General features: G+C 40.4%; 2 protein-coding genes across 2 annotated transcripts in view; one reads left to right on the plus strand and one right to left on the minus strand.

Moving 5' to 3' along the window:
• LOC135214170 (nuclear pore complex protein Nup160-like) overlaps positions 1-9,584 on the plus strand; it is a 60,758-nt gene extending 51,174 nt beyond the window's left edge. Inside the window, exons 16-20 of the mRNA XM_064248240.1 lie at positions 73-258; positions 834-988; positions 1,396-1,509; positions 1,728-1,844; positions 9,365-9,584. Of these exons, the coding sequence (XP_064104310.1) occupies positions 73-258; positions 834-988; positions 1,396-1,509; positions 1,728-1,844; positions 9,365-9,454 (662 nt within the window). The 3' untranslated portion in view covers positions 9,455-9,584. The remainder of the gene's footprint in view (positions 1-72; positions 259-833; positions 989-1,395; positions 1,510-1,727; positions 1,845-9,364) is intronic.
• Positions 9,585-9,894: 310 nt separating this feature from the next.
• Positions 9,895-19,856, minus strand: part of LOC135214387 (bromodomain adjacent to zinc finger domain protein 1A-like) — a 35,986-nt gene continuing 26,024 nt past the window's right edge. Inside the window, exons 13-23 of the mRNA XM_064248637.1 lie at positions 18,556-18,805; positions 17,342-18,133; positions 16,918-17,202; positions 16,139-16,292; positions 15,038-15,261; positions 14,176-14,340; positions 13,475-13,626; positions 13,171-13,319; positions 12,574-12,828; positions 12,281-12,423; positions 9,895-11,078 (exon numbers count right to left, since the gene is read on the minus strand). Coding sequence (XP_064104707.1) covers positions 10,812-11,078; positions 12,281-12,423; positions 12,574-12,828; positions 13,171-13,319; positions 13,475-13,626; positions 14,176-14,340; positions 15,038-15,261; positions 16,139-16,292; positions 16,918-17,202; positions 17,342-18,133; positions 18,556-18,805 — 2,836 coding nt within the window. The 3' untranslated portion in view covers positions 9,895-10,811. The remainder of the gene's footprint in view (positions 11,079-12,280; positions 12,424-12,573; positions 12,829-13,170; positions 13,320-13,474; positions 13,627-14,175; positions 14,341-15,037; positions 15,262-16,138; positions 16,293-16,917; positions 17,203-17,341; positions 18,134-18,555; positions 18,806-19,856) is intronic.

The raw sequence follows: 19,856 nt of genomic DNA on the forward strand, positions 1-19,856 counted from the left end.
AAAAAAATATTAGTAGTAGCGACGATTTCATCTTTAATCAGTCTAGTGCATTACATCTGTTTTTTGTTATAGGTGGACCTTTGAGTGCTAATGACACCATCAGCCTTTTAACTCATGGCCGTCTGTTCAGAGAAGCGGTACGACTCGCAAAACTATTTGACCTCTCCGTTGTCCCCATTTTCCAAGGACTTGCCAATGCATGCTTGCATCCCCAACCATCGCAGGCTCACATTTTGCGAGAGGCCAATGGAATTATCAGTAAGTTTTCGGAGGAATTAAATATTACCTTGTTCATTTTCCTTTTGGTTCTGATGAGTTTCCTTTATTATGTGTTTAATTTTTTATTATTACCTCTCAGTTATGAAAAACTTTATAACTGACAGTGAAAAAATATGAAAGTGCTTCATTTAGGAGACAGAATAGTTTTATTTATATATTGCATTAAAAAGATTTCAAATTGGTTCATTTTAATTCCTTTAAAGTAGCCAAGAAGCAGGACTTGTGCATTTATTGTATCTATACTACATGTATGAATGTGTTTGACAACTTTAGTCGCACATGCAGGTGGAATTATAGTTATGTGTGACAGACACTTTGTAAATGTATGTTGTGAAATCCCATGGTAAATATGTGAAATGGAATTAACATACTTATTTTGGCCCTTGAATGTTGAACTACTCTTAAAATCTAATCTTTTTAGCCTAAAGTAAATTTCCTCATTTTTCCTAGTTTAATTTTTGTCTTCATGATAATGAATTTATGAATTTAGTACTTGTAGTATTATGTGATAGTGATTACTGAAATCAGAATCTTTTGTTTTACATTTTCTTCAGAGGAAGGTGATGAAAATGAAGTATGGTGGAATCTATTAAAAGATTTGCTTGAAGAGGAGGAGCAAGGTAATCAGTCAGTACTTCATCGCACAGTCTGCTCAGTTTTACTTCAGCACACGACAGTGTTGCCAACATGGCTTGTCAATTCATACAAGGTAAGGGGACTACATAAGAGAGCAATATTTATGAACGTATGCTCTGATTATGTGTTGGTTTTTGTCTGTTGTAGATATAGTTGCTATGGGTGAACAGTATCCATGCAAGAGGCTACTTAATGTTTATTACACGATACACTCGGTTGCTACAAAATGTCTCCTGTGGCACCCCTTTGGGCTGAGCTGTATTATATTTATTTATTTATTTTTTGCCTTTAACTCTTATGTTCCCCTAGGTGTCTTTCTGTCTAGATGTCCAGCCTCTAGAGATATGACTTGGTGATGTCATTGAAACAAAGATGAATTAATATTAATGGATATAACAGTATGAGTTGTTTCTATCAAAAGAGATTTATTAAACATTTGTGTAAAAATAATTTATTAAAATTAAAAAAATATTTTTGCAGTTGCGTAATTGTGGAGAATTACTGCAGCTGTATGTTAACCATGGCTTGTTGGAAGATGGTGTGAGATTAGCCTGCCAGTATGTTGATGGTATTTTAGGTCATGGCACAGATCAAGTAAGTTTGATAGCTTTGAGTAAATACTGATATTGTTTGTTAACTGTAAATATTTACCTTAGTTCTTAAAGGCTTTATTAAAACCCATATCTGATCTGATAATAATATTTATTATAAAGGATTAGTTTATCCAGACCTCTGAGGCTAACAAAAAGCTCTTCTCAGGCTGGTTAGTCTGATAATGGAAAATAGAAAATTTAAAAAATCTGCTTCAACAGGTTGGACTACGTAATGCTTTGCATTCAAGAGAAGCACCTGTATGGATGCCATACACAGCATTAGATAAGCTACTGTTAGAACTACGAGAAGTCCAACAGAATAAATATTTTGCAGAGGTATTTATACATTTCACAGTATTTCAGTACCTCTATTGTATGTACATTAGTATGTTGTCTTGTGCATGTCTTTCAGGGTATAAGATTGCAATCCTCTTCTATGGTATTGTTTATACTGCACATTACAAAATCTACTTTATGTGTACTGTCAACTTTTGTCTTAGCATCTTAAACACTACTTTTGTACATGAACTTTCCTGCCAGATATATACTTAGCTTACGTCTCTGACGTCACGACAGAATTCAAAACTCGCGGCAAATGCGACAGGTAGGTCAGGTGATCTACCCCACCCGCCGCTGGGTGGCAGGTGTATGAACCAATCCCCCTTTCCAGTCATAATTTTTCTGTCGCCGGTGTCGACTACATCTGTTGGTCGATACCTCTCGATTTTGAATTATTACTCGTTTTCGCCCTGGATTGTTTCAACGGACTTTTGGTGAAGTACCTGCTCCTTGGCTTGGCATTTGCGATTTGTGGACCGGTTTTGGATTATTCTTTTGATTATTCTTGGAATTTCATTATGTCTGATTTGGAAATTAAGAAATCAACTATGTTCAGAGTTTGTTCTGTTACCGATTGTAAGGTGAGGCTACCGAAAGCTGCGGTAGACCCTCACACAGTATGCATGAGGTGTAGGGGGAATGACTGCTCATTTATTAACCCTTGTAATGAATGTGGTAATTTGAATGAAGAAGAATGGAAGGCGCTTTCTTCTTATGTAAGAAAGCTTGAGAAGGACAAGGTTAGGAAAGCTTCATCTAGAAGTTCTAGTAGGTCTCGCGCTAGCGAGTTTGAAGTTGATAACCCTGTTGTAGACGTAGCGCCTTTACCAGTTTCAGCCCCTGCTTCCTGCACCGAACCCGAAGATGCGCCTTCGGAGGTGGACACTATGAGAGCCACTATTCGCAGCATGGAGCTGAAAATTAAAGTGCTAGAAGGTAAGAGTGATAGCAATTTGTGCAGTGATCCCAGTGCAGTGGAGGGTGCGTCTGATCGGCTCCCTAATGCTTCTAGGCCTAGACCTCTTCCAGACTCCCAGACCCAGTGGAGGAGGAAAGTCGAAAGCCGCAGGAAGGTTAGGGAGAACCCCCACCGGTCAGGCGTCCCTCGGTAGCGCCTGATGTTCGATCCCAGGCTACCTTGGATCGCGCCAAGAGAGAAGTCTTACGGCAATGCTTCTCGTCTTCGCCTTCTCCTTCGCCCAAACGTGGTTGGAGCTCCTCGGAAGCTTCTCGGCCGTCGAAGAGAGCCTGGCAGGCTTCTTCCGCTCTCCCCTCCAGCCCTGAAGTTTTTTCGGAAAATCCTGGATTGGATGTCAAGAAACCGAGGATTTCTTTGGAGTTTCGCTCTCCTAGTAAGGATCGAGCTGCGTCTCCGTGAAGGACTTTGTTAAGTCTCCTACACGTGTGTTGGCTAGTCTGCAGGCGCAGATTACGGCTCTGGCTGACTCCTTGATTGTGAATGCTGGTCGTAGGAAGGACGTCTCGCTCCCGGTAAAGAAGTCCAGGCGCTCTTCTCCAGGCTTACGCTATTCGTCAGTAACCGCCCTCTCTCCAGGAGTGGATCGTAGTACGAGGCGCTCTCCTGCGGACATCGTTTCTCCGTCGGACAAGGGGCATGCTTCCCGTAGACGAGCCTCTCCTGACAGGCGCTCGTCTCGAGACAGGATCTCTCCCGCTGGCAGACGCCAGGAGCCTGGTAGGCGTTTTTCTCATGGTAGCCGCTCTCCTTCAGGCTTTCGCTCTCCTGTGACCAGACGCCCTTTGGTAGACAGGCGCTCTTCTCCTGTCAGCCGCCCTTCGCTGAGCAGGCACCAAGAGCCTGGTAGGCGCTCTTCTCCTTCAAGGCGCTCTTCTCCCGATTTTCGCTCTCCTCGAGTTAGGCGCCGGGAATCTGTCAGACGCTTCTCGCCTGGTAGGCGCTCGTCGCCAGAGATTCGCTCTCCTCGCAGCAGGCGCCAAGAGCCTGATAATCGCTTCCCGCATGACAGGCGCTCTTCGCCAGGCAGCCGCTCTCCTTTAGACAGGCGCCAGGAGCCTGATAGACGCTTTTCGCCTAATAGGCGCTCTTCGCCTAATAGGCGCTCTTCGCCTGATAGGCGCTCTTCGCCAGATTTTCGCCCTGCGTTCGTTAGGCGCCAAGAGCCTAGAATGCGCCCTCATCCTGACAAGAAGGAGTTTTCAGGTAGAAGCTCAACGGAAGTTATAACTTCCCCGGTTAGATGTCAGAGTTCTTCCAGACATTCTTCCAAGGATGGACTCTCGGCTAGAGGACAAGACAGCCTTTCATCGTAAGGATCGTGAAGGATCTTCGGCGGAAGAAGAACAGGATCCCTCGGAAGAAGAAATTCCTAAAGATTCCTCCGTTTCTTCATACAAGCGGTTGACGGACCTGTTGCTTCAGGAATTTGGAGACGCCCTTTCTCCTGTCGCCCCGCCCTCGCCTCTTTCGTTATTTTCGACTTCGAAAACTTCGAAGGTTTCATCCTGTGTCAGGATGAAGCCTGCAATCTCTATGAAGAAGGCGCTTAGAGGTTTTGGTGAGTGGCTTCTTTCGAAGGAAGAGAAAGGGAAGATGGTGTTCTCTTTCCCTCCTTCTAAGCTTACTGGGAAACTAGGATTCTGGTATGAATCGGGAGAACCCTTGGGCCTCGTTCTTCCATCCTCGGCAGACTCGGACTTCTCTTCACTGGTGGATTCCTCTCGACGCTCTGCCCTCATGTCTGCTAAGACGACATGGGGGATGAATGAGCTTGACCACCTGTTGAAGGGAATGTTCCGAGTCCTGGAGGTGTTTAACTTCCTAGACTGGTCTTTGGGCGTTTTGGCCAAGAAGACGCAGACCCCGGATTCCATTTCTCCTGAGGATCTTATCAGTGTTCTCACGTGTATGGACAAGGCAGTGAGGGATGGATCGAGTGAAATAGCTTCACTTTTCGGAGCGGGAGTGATCAAGAAGAGATCTGTGTACTGTTCGTTCCTGACGAAATCAGTATCGCATGCTCAGAGAGCCTCTCTCCTGTATTCTCAGCTCTCTCCTCAACTCTTCCCTAAGAAGATCGTTCAGGATGTTTCTTGTGCCCTTTCAGCTAAGGCTACACAGGACATGCTAGCCCAGTCTACCAGGAAGCCTCACTCTTCTTTCCAAGCTAAAACCAAGAGAGAGACTCCAGTTAGGCAGGAGCCCTTTCGAGGAGTCCCTCCTGCCAGAGCTTCTTCCTCTAGAGGATCTAGAACCCACTAAACGAGGGAAGACCTTCTCTAGATCCATCAGAGGGAAGAAGTAGGATTCAAGTCCTCCAGACATCAGTGTGCCAGACTTCTGAAGTTTGCCGACGTCTGGGTCCAGAAAGGGGCGGACAACTGGTCACTCTCGATTGTCCGCAAAGGCTACCTCATTCCTCTCTTATCAAGACCTCCGTTGACGACGACTCCGAGGGAGTTGGTAGCCAAGTACAAGGACCCCATCATGAATCAAGCCCTCTCTCTAGCAGTAGATCTTATGCTGGAGAAGGAGGCGATAGAACTAGTGAAAGATCCTCATTCTGCGGGTTTTTACAACAGACTGTTCCTAGTTCCCAAGAGCTCAGGAGGATGGAGACCGGTTCTGGATGTAAGCGCCCTGAATGTCTTCGTAGAAAAAAGGAAGTTCGCCATGGAGACAACTTCTTCAGTGTTGGCGGCTCTTCGTCCAGGGGACTGGATGGTGTCCCTAGATCTTCAGGACGCTTACTTCCATGTGCCTATCCATCCTTCTTCACGGAAGTTTCTAAGATTCATGATGGGAGGGAAGATCTTCCAATTCAGGGCCTTGTGCTTCGGCCTTTCGACAGCCCCTCAAGTTTTCACGGGTTTAATGAAGAATGTAGCGCAGTGGCTACATTTGGAGGGAGTGAGGCTGTCTCTCTATCTAGACGATTGGCTGATCAGAGCAAGCTCACAAGAAAGATGTCTGGAGGACCTACAAAAGACACTGACTTTAGCAAGTTCGTTGGGGCTTCTGGTGAACTTCCAGAAGTCACAATTAATCCCCAGTCAAGAGCTGATATATCTGGGGATTCGGATGGTTTCTCCGGATTTTCGGGCATATCCGTCACCAGAGAGGATTGCTCGTTGCCAAGAGAAACTAACGACCTTCCTAGAGAAAGATGCATGCACAGCGAGGGAGTGGATGAGTCTGTTGGGGACACTTCCTCGCTGGAGTAATTCGTTTCTCTAGGGGAAGGTTGCATCTCAGACCTCTCCAATTCTTCCTTTACGGAACTGGAGGTGTCTCTCTCTAGACCTGGAATTCTCCTTCAGGATATCAAAAGGAATCAAGAAGGACCTTCTGTGGTGGACAGATCCTCTCCGATTTGCAGAAGGTCTGTCTCTGTACATGCCAAACCCGAACCAAGTATTGTTTTCCGACGCGTCGGAGACGGGTTGGGGTGCGACCCTAGGGTCAAGAGAAGTGTCAGGCACCTGGGAGGGGGAACAGGTGTCCTGGCACATCAACAACAAAGAGTTGATGGCAGTGTGGTTGGCGTTAAAAGCCTTCGAGCCCCACGTCCGAAATGCTATAGTTCAGGTCAACTCGGACAACACCACAGCTTGGCTTACATAAGAAAGCAGGGGGGGACACTCTTTCTCCCTGTACGAAACAGCGAAGGACTTGCTGTGTGGTCTCAGGCAAGGAAGATCGTTCTCCTCACCAGGTTCGTACAGGGAGAAAGGAATGTCAGAGCCGATTCTCCTGAGCAGGAGGAATCAAGTGCTCCCCTCGGAGTAGGTGGACTCTGCACTCAGAAGTTGCCAGGACCTGTGGAGGTTATGGGGCAGACCTCATATCGACCTTTTTGCGACAGCAAAGAACAAGAGAATAGACCTCTACTGCTCCCCGATCTCGGACCCAGGAGCAGTGTCAGTCGATGCTTTCCTCCTAGACTGGCGAGGTCTGGACGTCTATGCTTTTCCTCCATTCAAGATTCTGAGTCAAAACACTCAGAAAGTTTGCGGCCTCGGAAGCGACAAGGATGACGCTGGTAGCTCCATTCTGGCCGGCCCAAGATTGGTTCACAGAGGTACTGGAATGGCTAGTGGATTTTCCAAGAGCTCTTCCACAAAGAGTAGATCTGCTCAGACAACCCCACTTCGACAGGTATCACAGAAACCTCCCCGCTCTCAATCTGACTGGCTTTCGACTGTCAAAAGTCTTGTCAGAGCGAAGGGGTTTTCAGCTAAGGCAGCGAAGGCTATCGCATCAGCTAGAAGGCCCTCTACCCTTAGTGTCTACCAGTCGAAGTGGGACGTCTTTCGCCGTTGGTGCAGAAACCAGAAGCTTTCCTCTTCCAGTACCTCTGTGACCCAAATCGCAGATTTCCTGGTTTTTCTCAGGGAAAAAAATGTGGTCTTGCAGTTTCGACCATCAAAGGATATCGGAGCATGTTAGCAGCTGTGTTTAGGCACAGGAGTTTAGATATCTCCAACAACAAAGATCTACATGATCTGCTAAGATCTTTTGAAACTTGCAAGAAACCCTCGTCTCAAATTCCGAGCTGGAACCTGGACGTGGTTCTTCGTTTCCTGAGGTCCTCTAAGTTCGAACCTCCCCAGTCATCTTCTTTCAAGGATCTTACGAAGAAGGCTCTGTTTCTTTTGCTTTAGCATCTGCCAAAAGAGTTAGTGAGCTTCATGCTCTAGAAGGAAGGGTAGGTTTCAAAGGAGATTCCGTGATTTGTTCCTTCCTTCCTTCTTTTCTAGCTAAGAACGAGAACCCCTCAAATCCTTGGCCAAGGAGTTTTGAGGTTCCAGGCTTAGCTCCCCTGGTAGGGGAAGAGCCAGAAAGAACTCTTTGCCCTGTGAGGACTTTAAGATACTACCTCCAGCGGAAGAAGTCTCTTAAGGGCATTAAGGACAGACTTTGGTGCTCTGTTAAGGATCCCAGTAGACCATTGTCTAAAAATGCTTTGTCCTTCTTTATTAGAAGCCTCGTGAAGGAAGCACATTTGGCTTGCGGTGAGGATCACTTCAAGCTTTTGAAAGTCAAGGCTCACGAGGTAAGAGCCATTGCGACGTCCTTGGCTTTCAACAAGAATATGTCACTCCAGAATCTGATGAAAGCAACATTCTGGAGATGCAATTCAGTATTCACGAACCACTACCTTAGAGACGTCAAGATTACTTACGAGAAGTGCTTCGCGTTAGGACCGTATGTATCGGCGGATTCGGTGCTGGGGCAGGGAGCTAAAGCAATATCCTTTGTAAATTTTTTCCCCTATTGTTTGTGTTGTGTTTTTATGGTTGTTTGAAAGAGGATGCGGGTAGGCATCTCTTTCTATTCGTATTGCTAACATTTAGAATGGTTAGGTGATCTGTTTGTGCTAGAGCTCCCTGCATTGGTAGTGGTCAGGCTCTGTCATTTAAGAGGGCGAACCCCATTGACATGATCCGACTTGGATTCTACTGAGTAAGTGGATATCAAATCCTTCGGTAGACCCAAAGAGTCTTTTCAGCTGTAGGTCACGCCTTCGCTGTAGCTCTTCAGGCTTTGCAGACTAATAGACAGTAACTATGAAGTCTTCAGCCTTATCAGGTAAGAACCAAGGTTTGTTAGTATCCTACAACAGATGTTGTTTCCCCTTTTTCCTTGTTACCTCTGTCTTTTTCCCTCCACCAAGGGTGTCAATCAGCTAAGTATATATCTGGCAGGAAAGTTCATGTACAAAAATGATAGTTATTTTACATAAAGTTTTGTACATACTTACCTGGCAGATATATACGATTGATGGCCCTCCCTGCCTCCCCTCAGGAGACAGGTGGAAGAAAAATGATGACTGGAAAGGGGGATTGGTTCATCACCTGCCACCCAGCGGCGGGTGGGGTAGATCACCTGACCTACCTGTCGCATTTGCCGCGAGTTTTGAATTCTGTCGTGACGTCAGAGACGTAAGCTAAGTATATATCTGCCAGGTAAGTATGTACAAAACTTTATTGTAAAATAACAATATCATTTTGTATTCTTAACCCTTCTTGCAGAATTCTGATAATGTATTTCTTGTCCATAATGGCACTTGCTTTTGTTTGTATTTTAATAGTTGCTTGATCAGTTTGGCATAAGAGATTTACGAAATGCTTATTCTAATGGGGTTTATATGACCTCAGCAGAGCCATCAATTCAGCAAAGTTATGAATCTGGTGGAGCAGTGTTAAACCCATGAGGAATGAAGTGGATGTATTATTAAATAAAATGGAATGCTGAAAATTTAGTAATGATAACCTACTGTCAGGAAACTCAACTATGTCAAATATCCCTAATGCCAGGATGTACGAGTCACGATCTTTGAATAATACCTCTCGCCTAAGAGGCGTTTCCATATGAAAGATTTTGCATTATTGTAAAAACAGATGTCAAATTTAAGGTAATTTGCATTTTATCTAGATATACAAACTGCATGAATACTATTTAGAAAATTATCTGCTTAAACGATCACCAATATTTTGTAACCAATTGTTTAATGCTTGCATTTTTCTCTCCACAGTTATCAAGGGAATTGAATGAAAAACTTCAAACGTATCACACACAACTTCAGAAAGTTTCCCAAGACAGAGTAATCTTACTTCAAGGCTAAGTTATTGCCCTTTTAATATTGTACCTATTTTCCATCAAGTTGTCAAAGTTAACTGATATCAAATTAATTTTTTTAGTTTTGGTTTTAGTCTGTGTAATGTAATTTTTGTAATAAAGTATATTTGTAAGAATTTTGGGTTTTCTATAAAGGACATGTTTCTGGTTTACCAGATACATTACTGGTCCCAAAATGGGGTTTAAAAATATTTTGTATTTAGCTTCCAAATATGAATTTCAAAGCTGAATTAAAAATTAATTTGAAAATAAATTCCACCATGGGACATCTTGTTCATTATAAGAGTTCTGTTAGTATAATTTGATTTTCACACAAACCTGGAAAAATGGGATTATTATTATTAACAGGGGTTAGTTTTTCCAGACCTCTGAGTCTCAAGTAGACTCTTCTCGGGCTGGTTAAAGGACAAATGAGAAATGAAAGGCTTTGTACAAAGGTTGTTTATTATCAGATAATATACGAATACTTTTAAAAAATAAATATATAAAATGTGATTTTCAAATTACATATTTTTAGGTTCAGAAATGGCAATATCAAAACCTGGAGAGGTTCACCACTGATATCTTTGAAAAACTAGAAAACATCTAGAAAGTGGAAAAAAAAATCAATAAATTTCAGCCAATTGGTTGGAAATCAAACCATATAACAGGCTAGGTAAAGTCTAAAAACCAGGTGCCAAACCTCATGTATAGTATTGTACATATTTGGGTCGTGTATCGAAAGATAATTTCAGGAAAGCACCACCAAACAACGTGGTTAAAGTATGGAAAGGTTTGGCAAAAGGATATTTGGAATTTACTTATTTTTTAAGTTACACACATCCTACTTGTTCTATGTAATTTCCCTTAAGATTCCTGTCAAGGATAATGACATTTCACTGTAGAGAAGAGACATTTCCTGGTGTTCTTTGATCAAAATGCCAAGGAAATTTATTTGGAGCCAAGGAAATTTATTTGGAGTAGTGCAAACAAAGGTACTAAGTCTAAAATTTTGATCTGAAAGTATTTTACAACAAAATGTAATAAAAAAAAAAAAAAAGTTAAAACCCTGAGGTTGTGTAATTAAACTGTATTCAAATGCTACATTTTATCTTCCCTCCTTTCCATAAAAAGTTCTGCATTAAAATCTGCAAAACTCTGTAGCTTCAACAAAAGAAAAAATTTACCATACAATCTATATTTTGACTGCATATAACCAGAAAACTATACAGTACTTTTCATTATTAGGAAAATACCAGGGTATTCCATTTCTGGTTAACCCTTATGTTGGAAACAAATAATGTGCTTTATGTACAATTAATTTTAAACTATGTTCTGTAAATGCAAAATACAAGACCAGGTTTTCAGACCTTTTTCTTTTTAGCTGGTTGCTTCCTCTCTCCCTGATAATTAAGCCCAAGCTCATGGACACGTTTCAGGAAGTACTTTGACAAAATCTTTCCTGCTTTGTATTCATCTGTGTCCTCCATGTTGTACTGTTGGCAGTTCTGGAATACTAACATCACATCAGCGATGAACTCCTCATCCTTCAGGTACTTCATGTCAAAGAGTTTGCCGTGGATTTTGCGGAAATCCATGGGTTTCTTCACAATGTCATAGTAGTCAGGAGCCTGTTGATGATTTCACAAAACAAGATCACTACATATATTTTCTAATAATTCATAGAATGTAAGTGCACTATGCCTAATGAATTGCAGAAGTTCTCATTTAAGTACAAATGGGTCTTCCTACTCTTATGGTACACAGAAACTCTGATGACATTATACTTACTATTCTTAAAGGAGTAGTATGAAGGACACACCCAAGCCATCCACATCTGCCTTTCATAATCTACATATATAAATTTCTTAATTTCCTGACTTCAAACTACTCTGCCAACTGACTCAAAAACTGCAAACTTAGTTCCATTTTCTAATTGACAAAATCATTCAGTCTCATTGCCATACTAAGATTTGTTCATATAGCAATGCAAAACATAAATAGAATTATGTATCATCTTACTTTTGTCAGAAATGTCAATATTTGACTTCCATATATAACCCAACAGAAAGGCAAGCAGCAATGATGAAATACTAGTCACCTCTAGCACCCCACTATTTATTGGAAATTCATGTGATAAAGACCCCATCAACATAACTTTACACCTATGACATTCATGGATAATTACACAGGAATGCCTTAATGATGCAAGACCCATAATACTGGTATACAGATGCTGCCAAATGCCTTATTGTAACCATCATCAGATTTTAGAATTACACACACTGTTGCACAATGTTTTACCACAAGTATCATATAAGTGTAATTTCTGTCATTTATAACACCTGCCTGATCATCCCTAAGTTTTCTTCCTCAAGCCTACTAAGAAAAAGCCAAATGACCTAAGTGAAGTGCATTGTCTGTAGTTACCACATTCAGTTTGATCACCTTTCTTTTGTACCTTAGGTATGATTTCCAATTCTAATAGTCATGGTTTGTTTGCAACTTTCTCTGGTACCCTAGCTATGACTTCCAATTCCCAATCATCAAGCTTCGTTCCTATTCCATACTCTGAAAAACTGTACCCTAACTATGACTTTCATTCCCAATAATCAAGCTTTGTTCCCTAATTCCATATTCTGAAAAACAGTCTAATGTATGTCATTTCAGCTTCTGTTAAAATCATCTCTGCAGTAATTACATCATGACAGTTTTCTATCTCCTTAGTATATTACTGACTTCACTTCCAAAACTGTCATAACACGAACCCATTCAGAAGTAAATTTCAAACCCATTCTACTGTGCAGTAAGCAATAATTAAAGGGATACTTACTTCTTTTTTAGATACGGGTTTCACGAACGGCCAGCTATGAGAGTGCTTTAGCAGTTCTTCTAATATGGTTTCGAGTGCTGGAGTATTCAACTCGCAACCTTCATCCACCAAAGACCTACGAGTTCGCTTTGGTGTTGTGTTCTCTGTAATATTTGTAAAATCCATTAAGTCATAAAATGACAAATTTTTAATAAATTTGTATTTTTCATAACTAACAAACCTGAGGTCTTAACATTAGGATATTAGACTTTAAAAAAATTAATAAAATATACAATCCTCTGTGAGATACTGACCTTCTTCATTTTCTCTCAAGCGAAGTTTCTTTGCTGCCTGCTCACTAGAATCGACATCACTTCTCCTCTTTCTGTCAGTAGGAGAACTCTTATTGGTGTTTTTCTCTTTGGGTACGCCTTTCTTTGAACTTTCTTTTTTACTGTTCTTTCCACTCTTCTCTTTATTTTCTTTATTAGAATCCTTGACTTTCTGGTTCTCCTTATTTTTATCTTTTTCTTTGGCTTTTTTCTTATCTGCTTGGCTTTCTTTCACGTCTGTAAAAAAAGATACCATCAAAACCTACATTAATTACAAATACACCTCACTGGATCTGAGAATTCAAATATGAACTTGTTTTAGAATGCTGACATTACATTATCAGTAATTAGGAAGCTGAAACACATACCCTGCTTAACAAAAGTTTCCTTTTCTTTGTGTTGTTAACCACTGATTTTTTTTTTTTTTTTCACTTAAAAACCCTCCATATTAATTTCCAAATCTGTATCTTAACTGTACATGAATGGCAATGTGTACATTTATGCATTGTATCATACAAAATACCAGCTAAAATTTCAACAAACTTTTAACAGGGTTAATTTATGTGACTAAGTGATTACCTGGGGACCGACACTGTCGACAGGACCAGGAGCCACGTGGAACCTTGCGCAAAAGTGCACAATCCAAGTGGAAAGATAATGGGCATGTATCACAGCAAATAAGAGTCCCAGACCTCCCACATTCATAGCATGTATTGTGATTTTCCAATCTGTAAAATGACAGTAAAATTGTGATTTTCCACTCTGTAAAATGACAGTAAAATGTGAGTTTAGGAAACTGGATTACTGAGCATGAAAATATGCACAAGCTGCCAATGTTGACATAAATAATGACCAAGACAGATTGCAAGGACTCGGAACTTACTCCTGCTCCTCTTCGTCTGAAGATGAATTATATTCTTTTTCACCCTCTTCATCTGATTCTTCGGTATACATCTGTCTATTCTTCTTACGCGGGCTCTTCGGTTTTTCTTTGGGTTTACATTTATCACAAAACCAGTCTCCGGATGGTATACTCTGAACATAAGAAAAGTTCAGATAAAAAGAATTGTTTAAAAATGAAAACCAAGCAATCATAAACTGTAAACATACCTACACTATGAACATGAATCTAAATTATGATGGCGTTAAATATGGATCCCCTTTGAATCCCACTAAACCTTGAAATATTTCACATTCCAAATCAGTCTCATCAAAATGAATTAACTTAATGAAAGGGTTAAAACAAAATGATATTGTTATGTTACAATAAAGTTTCATACATACTTACCTGGCAGATATATACATAGGGACGACGGAGTCTTAGCTATGTATATATCTGACAGGTAAGTTGATTGTATGAAAATAAAAAATTAAATCCAGAAAGTGTTTTCAAATATAAAGAAAATACTGAACAATGAATGCGCTCTGAACTGGATAACACATTTCTAGTTCAAAGAAGACCACAAAGCATCCTCCAAACTAAATTGTAATAAGGAACATGAAAACAGATTTCAGCATAAGAGAATACAATGACAGCTTGGGAAAAAATTCAAATTCAGGTCAAATCTTTTTTCAGGGACTAACCTTTAATTTAGGTTTCAGGCAATAAATATGATGACCTTTGTCGCAACCATCACAAAGAAGCATGTTTTCTGCATCAGCTTTTCTGCGGCAAATACGACACCTGGCATTCAGCGCAGAGCGTGACCATGTTATAGAGTTGTCTAAAGTGGCGTAGTGTAAACATAACTGAAAAACAAAATCTATCATTAGCTTTAAGACTGGGAAAGGAGAGCATGAAGGACAAACAGTAACTCTAAGGGCTTTTCTAGAATGCATTAGATAATAACTTTATGTGAACAATCTACCCAAACAGAAAAATAAAGTTTGAAACACTCATAAGTATTGTTTCTTTAGCATACAAACCCACGGCCCTGCTGCAGACACTGAGGTTAATATTCTTGTGCAGAAAATTACATGGTGGTTTTAATACACCAAACCTGAAGACATTGTACAAGGCTCATGCAGATAACAAGTTACTAAGGTCAGAGAGAGAGAAGAATATTACTAGTTCAAGTAATTCACCCATGATGAACATAAGCAAGTACACTAACATCTTTTAAATAATCCAAGGTTCAAGAATTCCTGACATACTAAACAACCATGCACCTAATAATATCAATTTCAAAACCAAGATGAGCTCCACAACAACAGCAGCAAAAACATCAAGACTCAACAATACTCGGAAGAAAAGTAAGAGTTGAGTCATGGGAGTATGCCGCCGTACTCTCCCTCATTCAAATTCCTATAGTAAACTTGCATTTTTTTTATACATTCTAATTTGTATTTTATCATTAATTCACTCACATGAATATATATGACCCAAAAATATCACTCAGATGAATATATGACCCAAAAATATATCTGAAGGGAAAAAAAATCTTACCTGAGATAGATTTGTGCTGGCCATTAACGATTTTTCCCATCTCTCCATGGGAGTCCTCAAAGCATTATCAGAAATGTCCATGTCATTACTTGTCTTCTTTCCATCCTCCTCCTCCTCGTCAGAATCATGATCGGAGCCTTCATCATCACTGGCTTTTTCCGCTGCTTTTCGCCTAAGCTTTTGCTCTAATCTCTCTCTTTTCTTTCTCAATTTTTCAGTCTCACCTGGGAAATATAAAAAATGGCCACAATTCAATCATTTTCAGCAAACAGCTCATGCGGGGATCTAGTGAGGATGTACAGGTATTTGAAAGAAGTTGGTAGCCTGACTACGTCATTCAAATAATACCTAGTTATTGGCCATCAGATTCCAATCAAGGCAATTCACTGTGTAAATGTTAATTCATTCAAATCATGAATGCCAAGATGACTGCAATGACAAAAATTTTTTTTTCAATATAGCATTTGACATTTTACATTATTTATTGATGTTCACAGTCTACATAAGCATTAGATGTATTTTCTGTGATTCAAGACTGTTTAGCATATTTATTTAAGAAAGACATTGGTAAATTACTTAATAAGTGCATTTCAGTTGAAAAAATGAATATAATATTTGTGATATTTGCAAATTAGGAATGTTAGGATTATCATACTAATAATATTAGACAGAAATGAAGTCTATAAAAATGAAGTTGGTAATCTTTTAAATGTTTGCCTGTAAAATCTACTTAAGACTGTCACTTTCTCATTCTCACTCACCCATTTGCTTTGAAGATAAGTGTTTTGAATTATCTTTGAAGATAGTGTTTTGAATTATATCTGGAAGTTCAAAGCATTTGATTTCTATTGATTTTTAATTTTGCATATTACAGTACACAGAAAGTCTACGTATAAACATTTGATTAAGGGCATAAATCGGTGTTTACTACTGCAGCCAGATTTCCTGGAACAGTTTCAAGATTACTAAAAAATTTTACTCCCCCCCCCCCCCCCCCCCCCCCCCCCCCCTCCTCTAAGAAAAATGGAGACCAACAACAAAACCTAATAAACTGCACAAACCAATTAGCACTCAACTGAACTTAGTTGATACTTCACTTACCAAGTGGTTGAGTAAGGTACTTTGCATCAACTGATTGACCAACCAGCAAAATGGCATGAGCAAGATCTCTCACCACAGCTGCTTTTGTGCCTTCATCTGGTAACTCCTCAGTATCTACCTCAGGTTCCTCCTCTATTTTCAAACCAAAGTCAGCCTGCATTCAATGAAAAAAATAAAACACCATGTCCTTAAAATTAAACATGAGCAATCATTATTAACAAACTAAAATGTCAATAATATTTAACAATGCTAAATATCAAGTTTGATATTTTCTATTGAAAAGCAGATGGTTCTGATCATGTTCAGGATGTTACGACTGCCCATTTACTGTAATTTTGTGTGTGTGCAAATTACAGACTAAAATGTGCCTTGTGTGGAATTCTGTAGATGGTATTAAGGGTTCTTTGCCAAGTCCCTTTGGTCCTGGCAGCAGAATGTCCTCTATTCAATTTTTCATTCACTCCCTTTGACGCCGGTGACTATCTGTACACTTGTGCATGATTAACATCCAATTTTTCCCTCACAATTGCAAACAAATCTTCCACTTGTCCATATCTAAGGTGAAAACTGGACCAAGTTAAAAGAAGCCAGACTGTTACAGGTGGAAAGATACTAGAGGTAATATTATGAAAAGTAAATTGGAAAAAAAAAACAACGCAGCTGGGGGCCAAAGGAACATAAGAAAAAGCCCTAACGCTGTCTACAATGTACCCCAGACGGCAAGCTTTAATCCTTGCCTCTCCCCTACAGGGACCACTATCTATACAATACAAACTCACCTTCATTTGTGCTATTCTCTTTCGACCACCAAAGTCGACATCTGTTTCTCGCAAGAATCCTCCTTTTTCAATAGCCTCTCTCCAGGCTTCACGATTTTCAGTTCTAAGAGAGCCCAACATGCCCATATAAATTTTCTCCTCAGTTTCTAGTATCATGTCTCGCAGAGTCAGCTGAAGGATTTCGTCAACTGCTGTACCAGGTGGGAAATTCAAGTTGACATCTGTGTCCTTCTTTGTTGTCAAGTGGCGCTGTGATTTCCTGGAGACCATATCAAGTTCTGGTTCCTGAAAATAATAAGAACTTTGGAGTCCATGTCCAAAATGCCACAACTAAGCATAAAACAGAACTAAATTATACAAAGAATGTTTAAATTCAAGTATTTAAATGTCTCGGTATTAAAGTAGAAATACTTGCAGATCTTACCTGAGAAGGATCAAGTTTGTACACAGGACAAGACCTGATTGAACTTTCAATGTTGGCTCTGTAACATTCCAGCGAGCTCTTTAGGTCTCTTTCCCTATAACCTCGTGAGTTGAGGTTGTCAATAAGAGTATGTACATCTTCCAAGTTGTGATAGAAATGCCATCTGTGAAGGTCCTTCTTTTCAGAGTGAACTGGACAGTTGCTCACATTGGCTGTGCAAAGTCCATATATGTCAGGAATCTCCCTGTTCTCCACATTATCACCCATTAATTTTGCTATAGCTTCCAGGATGCTGTCACTATCATCATCATCCTCATCATTTACACTGTTTTCACTTGCTACTTCTGCAGCAGCTTCTCCATTTGCATCTACCTCCATCTTCTCTTCTGAGTCTGCACCTTCTTTGGATGAAGCAACCTCATCAACACCATTTTGTACATGGTTGGGAACTTTCAGCAAAGTTTTGTTTCCGACATTTGTACTGGCAAGTTTACTTGGACTACTACTACTGCTGTCATTCTCTTTATCGCTATTATTTTTCTCATCCTTTTCTCCATTTGACAATTTAACAACATTCTTCTCTGCCTGAGACCTAAACAACTCATTCAAGGCTTCAGATAACTCTGGGTTGGACTCTGGATTATAGGGAGTTGGTGTCAGGCGGCACAATCCTGGATTCATTTCATTGTCCTCAACGAAGAGTCCAGAAAGAGAATTGAATAGCCAGTACCGACGATATGCTCTATCTTGACCTAAGGGAGCTATATTTACTCCCTTAGCAGTATTCAAGATCTGTAAGTGTAAAAGAAAAAAAAAATGATAACAGCAAAAAATATTGAGGTTAACATGTACAATAGAAAACTTAAAGAAAACTTTAGGTTCACATTCCTATTAACTACGAATTGCTTTAAAAATACATTAAATACTAGGCATATTTAAAATTATGCATGACAAAAAAAAAAAATAAAAAACAAAAAAAAAAAAAAAAAAATAATAAAAAAAAATAAAATAAGGATCATTATTATTATTATCATACATTACATAAGTTTCACCAGGCCATTCACAAAAGTAAACAACCAAAGACTGCACCTTAAAAGAAAATATTAGTGGGGACTGGTAATCTGAAGATGGAAAATGAGATATGTTTTTTATTAATAATCTAATTCTTGCCAAAGGATTTCCTAAAATGCTCGTAACATCGACAAGACACTAACCTGCTGCAAAAGATCCCGTTCCTTCCTCAAAAAGTCCTGCCGCCTTTGCTCTTTGTTCTTCAACTCCCTTTCTTCTCTGATAGCAAGCTCTTCTTTGTCTTCCTCTTCTTCTTCTTCCTCCTCCTCTTCTAAATCCAAATCAATAGGTTTGTCAGCCTCACCTGTCATTGCTTGGGCAGCTGCCTTCTTTTCAGCGTCCTTCATGCGTTTCTCAATTTCTTTCTGGCGTCTTTCTCTCTTTTCTTGTAACCTGAAATAAAATACTCTTAAATATGTGTGGCTACATGAAATAACAATTTGTCGAAAATTGTATTTTTCCTAACTATACAAACCTGAGGTCCTTTACAATAGGAAGGTAACTAGCAGCAGCTGGAACGGTCGTAAGCTTCGAACAAGGGAGTTCGGTAGTTAACTGCTTGTCCGACAGTGCACGCACCACGCGACTGGGAGGTGAAGAACCACTTTGCTTTAGGCCCAGGAAAATGCTGAGTGAGGGGTGGCATGAGGTGGGACTATGTGTAAAGGACCTCAGGTTTGTATAGTTAGGAAAAATACAATTTTCGACAAATTGATATTTGTTCCGATACGAATACAAACCATCAGTCCTTTACAAAAGGAAGACTCACTTCTTGGTGGGAGGAATCTGAGTCTTAAGAACAGACTGGTGTTCGGCCAACCTTGGATTCCCTCCCTGGTCGTAAGAGCAGAGGGAGGGATCCTAGCCTCTGCCCAATGATCGGGGTATGTACCGCAGGATCAATGGTCAGACCTCTGGACCCAATAATAAGAGGGAGGCAAGCGTACCTCTTAAAAATGACAATTTGTCCAAAATTGCATTTTTCCTAACTATACAAACCTGAGGTCCTTTTACAATAGGAAGGTACTAGCGGCAGCTGGATAGGTCGTAAGCTTTCGAACAAGGGGTTCGGTAGTTAACTGCTTGTCCGACAGGCGCGCGCGCGCGACTGGGAGGTAAACAAATCACTTTTGCTTTTGGCCCAAGCAAAAACTGCAGAGTGAGGGGTGGCATGAGGTGGGACTATGTGTAAAAGGACCTCAGGTTTGTATAGTTAGGAAAAATGCAATTTTGGACAAATTGTCATTTGTTCCGACACGGCATACAAACCTTCGGTCCTTTTACAATAGGAAGACTCACTTCTTGGTGGGAGGAATCTGAGTCTTTTGTGAACAGACTGGTGTTCGCCCAACCTTGGAATGCCTCCCTGGTCGTAAGAGCGAGGGAGGGATCCAAGCCTCTGTCCGATTGATCGGGTGTGCACCGCAGGATCAATGGTCAGACC

Source organism: Macrobrachium nipponense, chromosome 45 (genome assembly GCF_015104395.2).
Source record: "Macrobrachium nipponense isolate FS-2020 chromosome 45, ASM1510439v2, whole genome shotgun sequence".
Classification (NCBI taxonomy): domain Eukaryota; kingdom Metazoa; phylum Arthropoda; class Malacostraca; order Decapoda; family Palaemonidae; genus Macrobrachium; species Macrobrachium nipponense.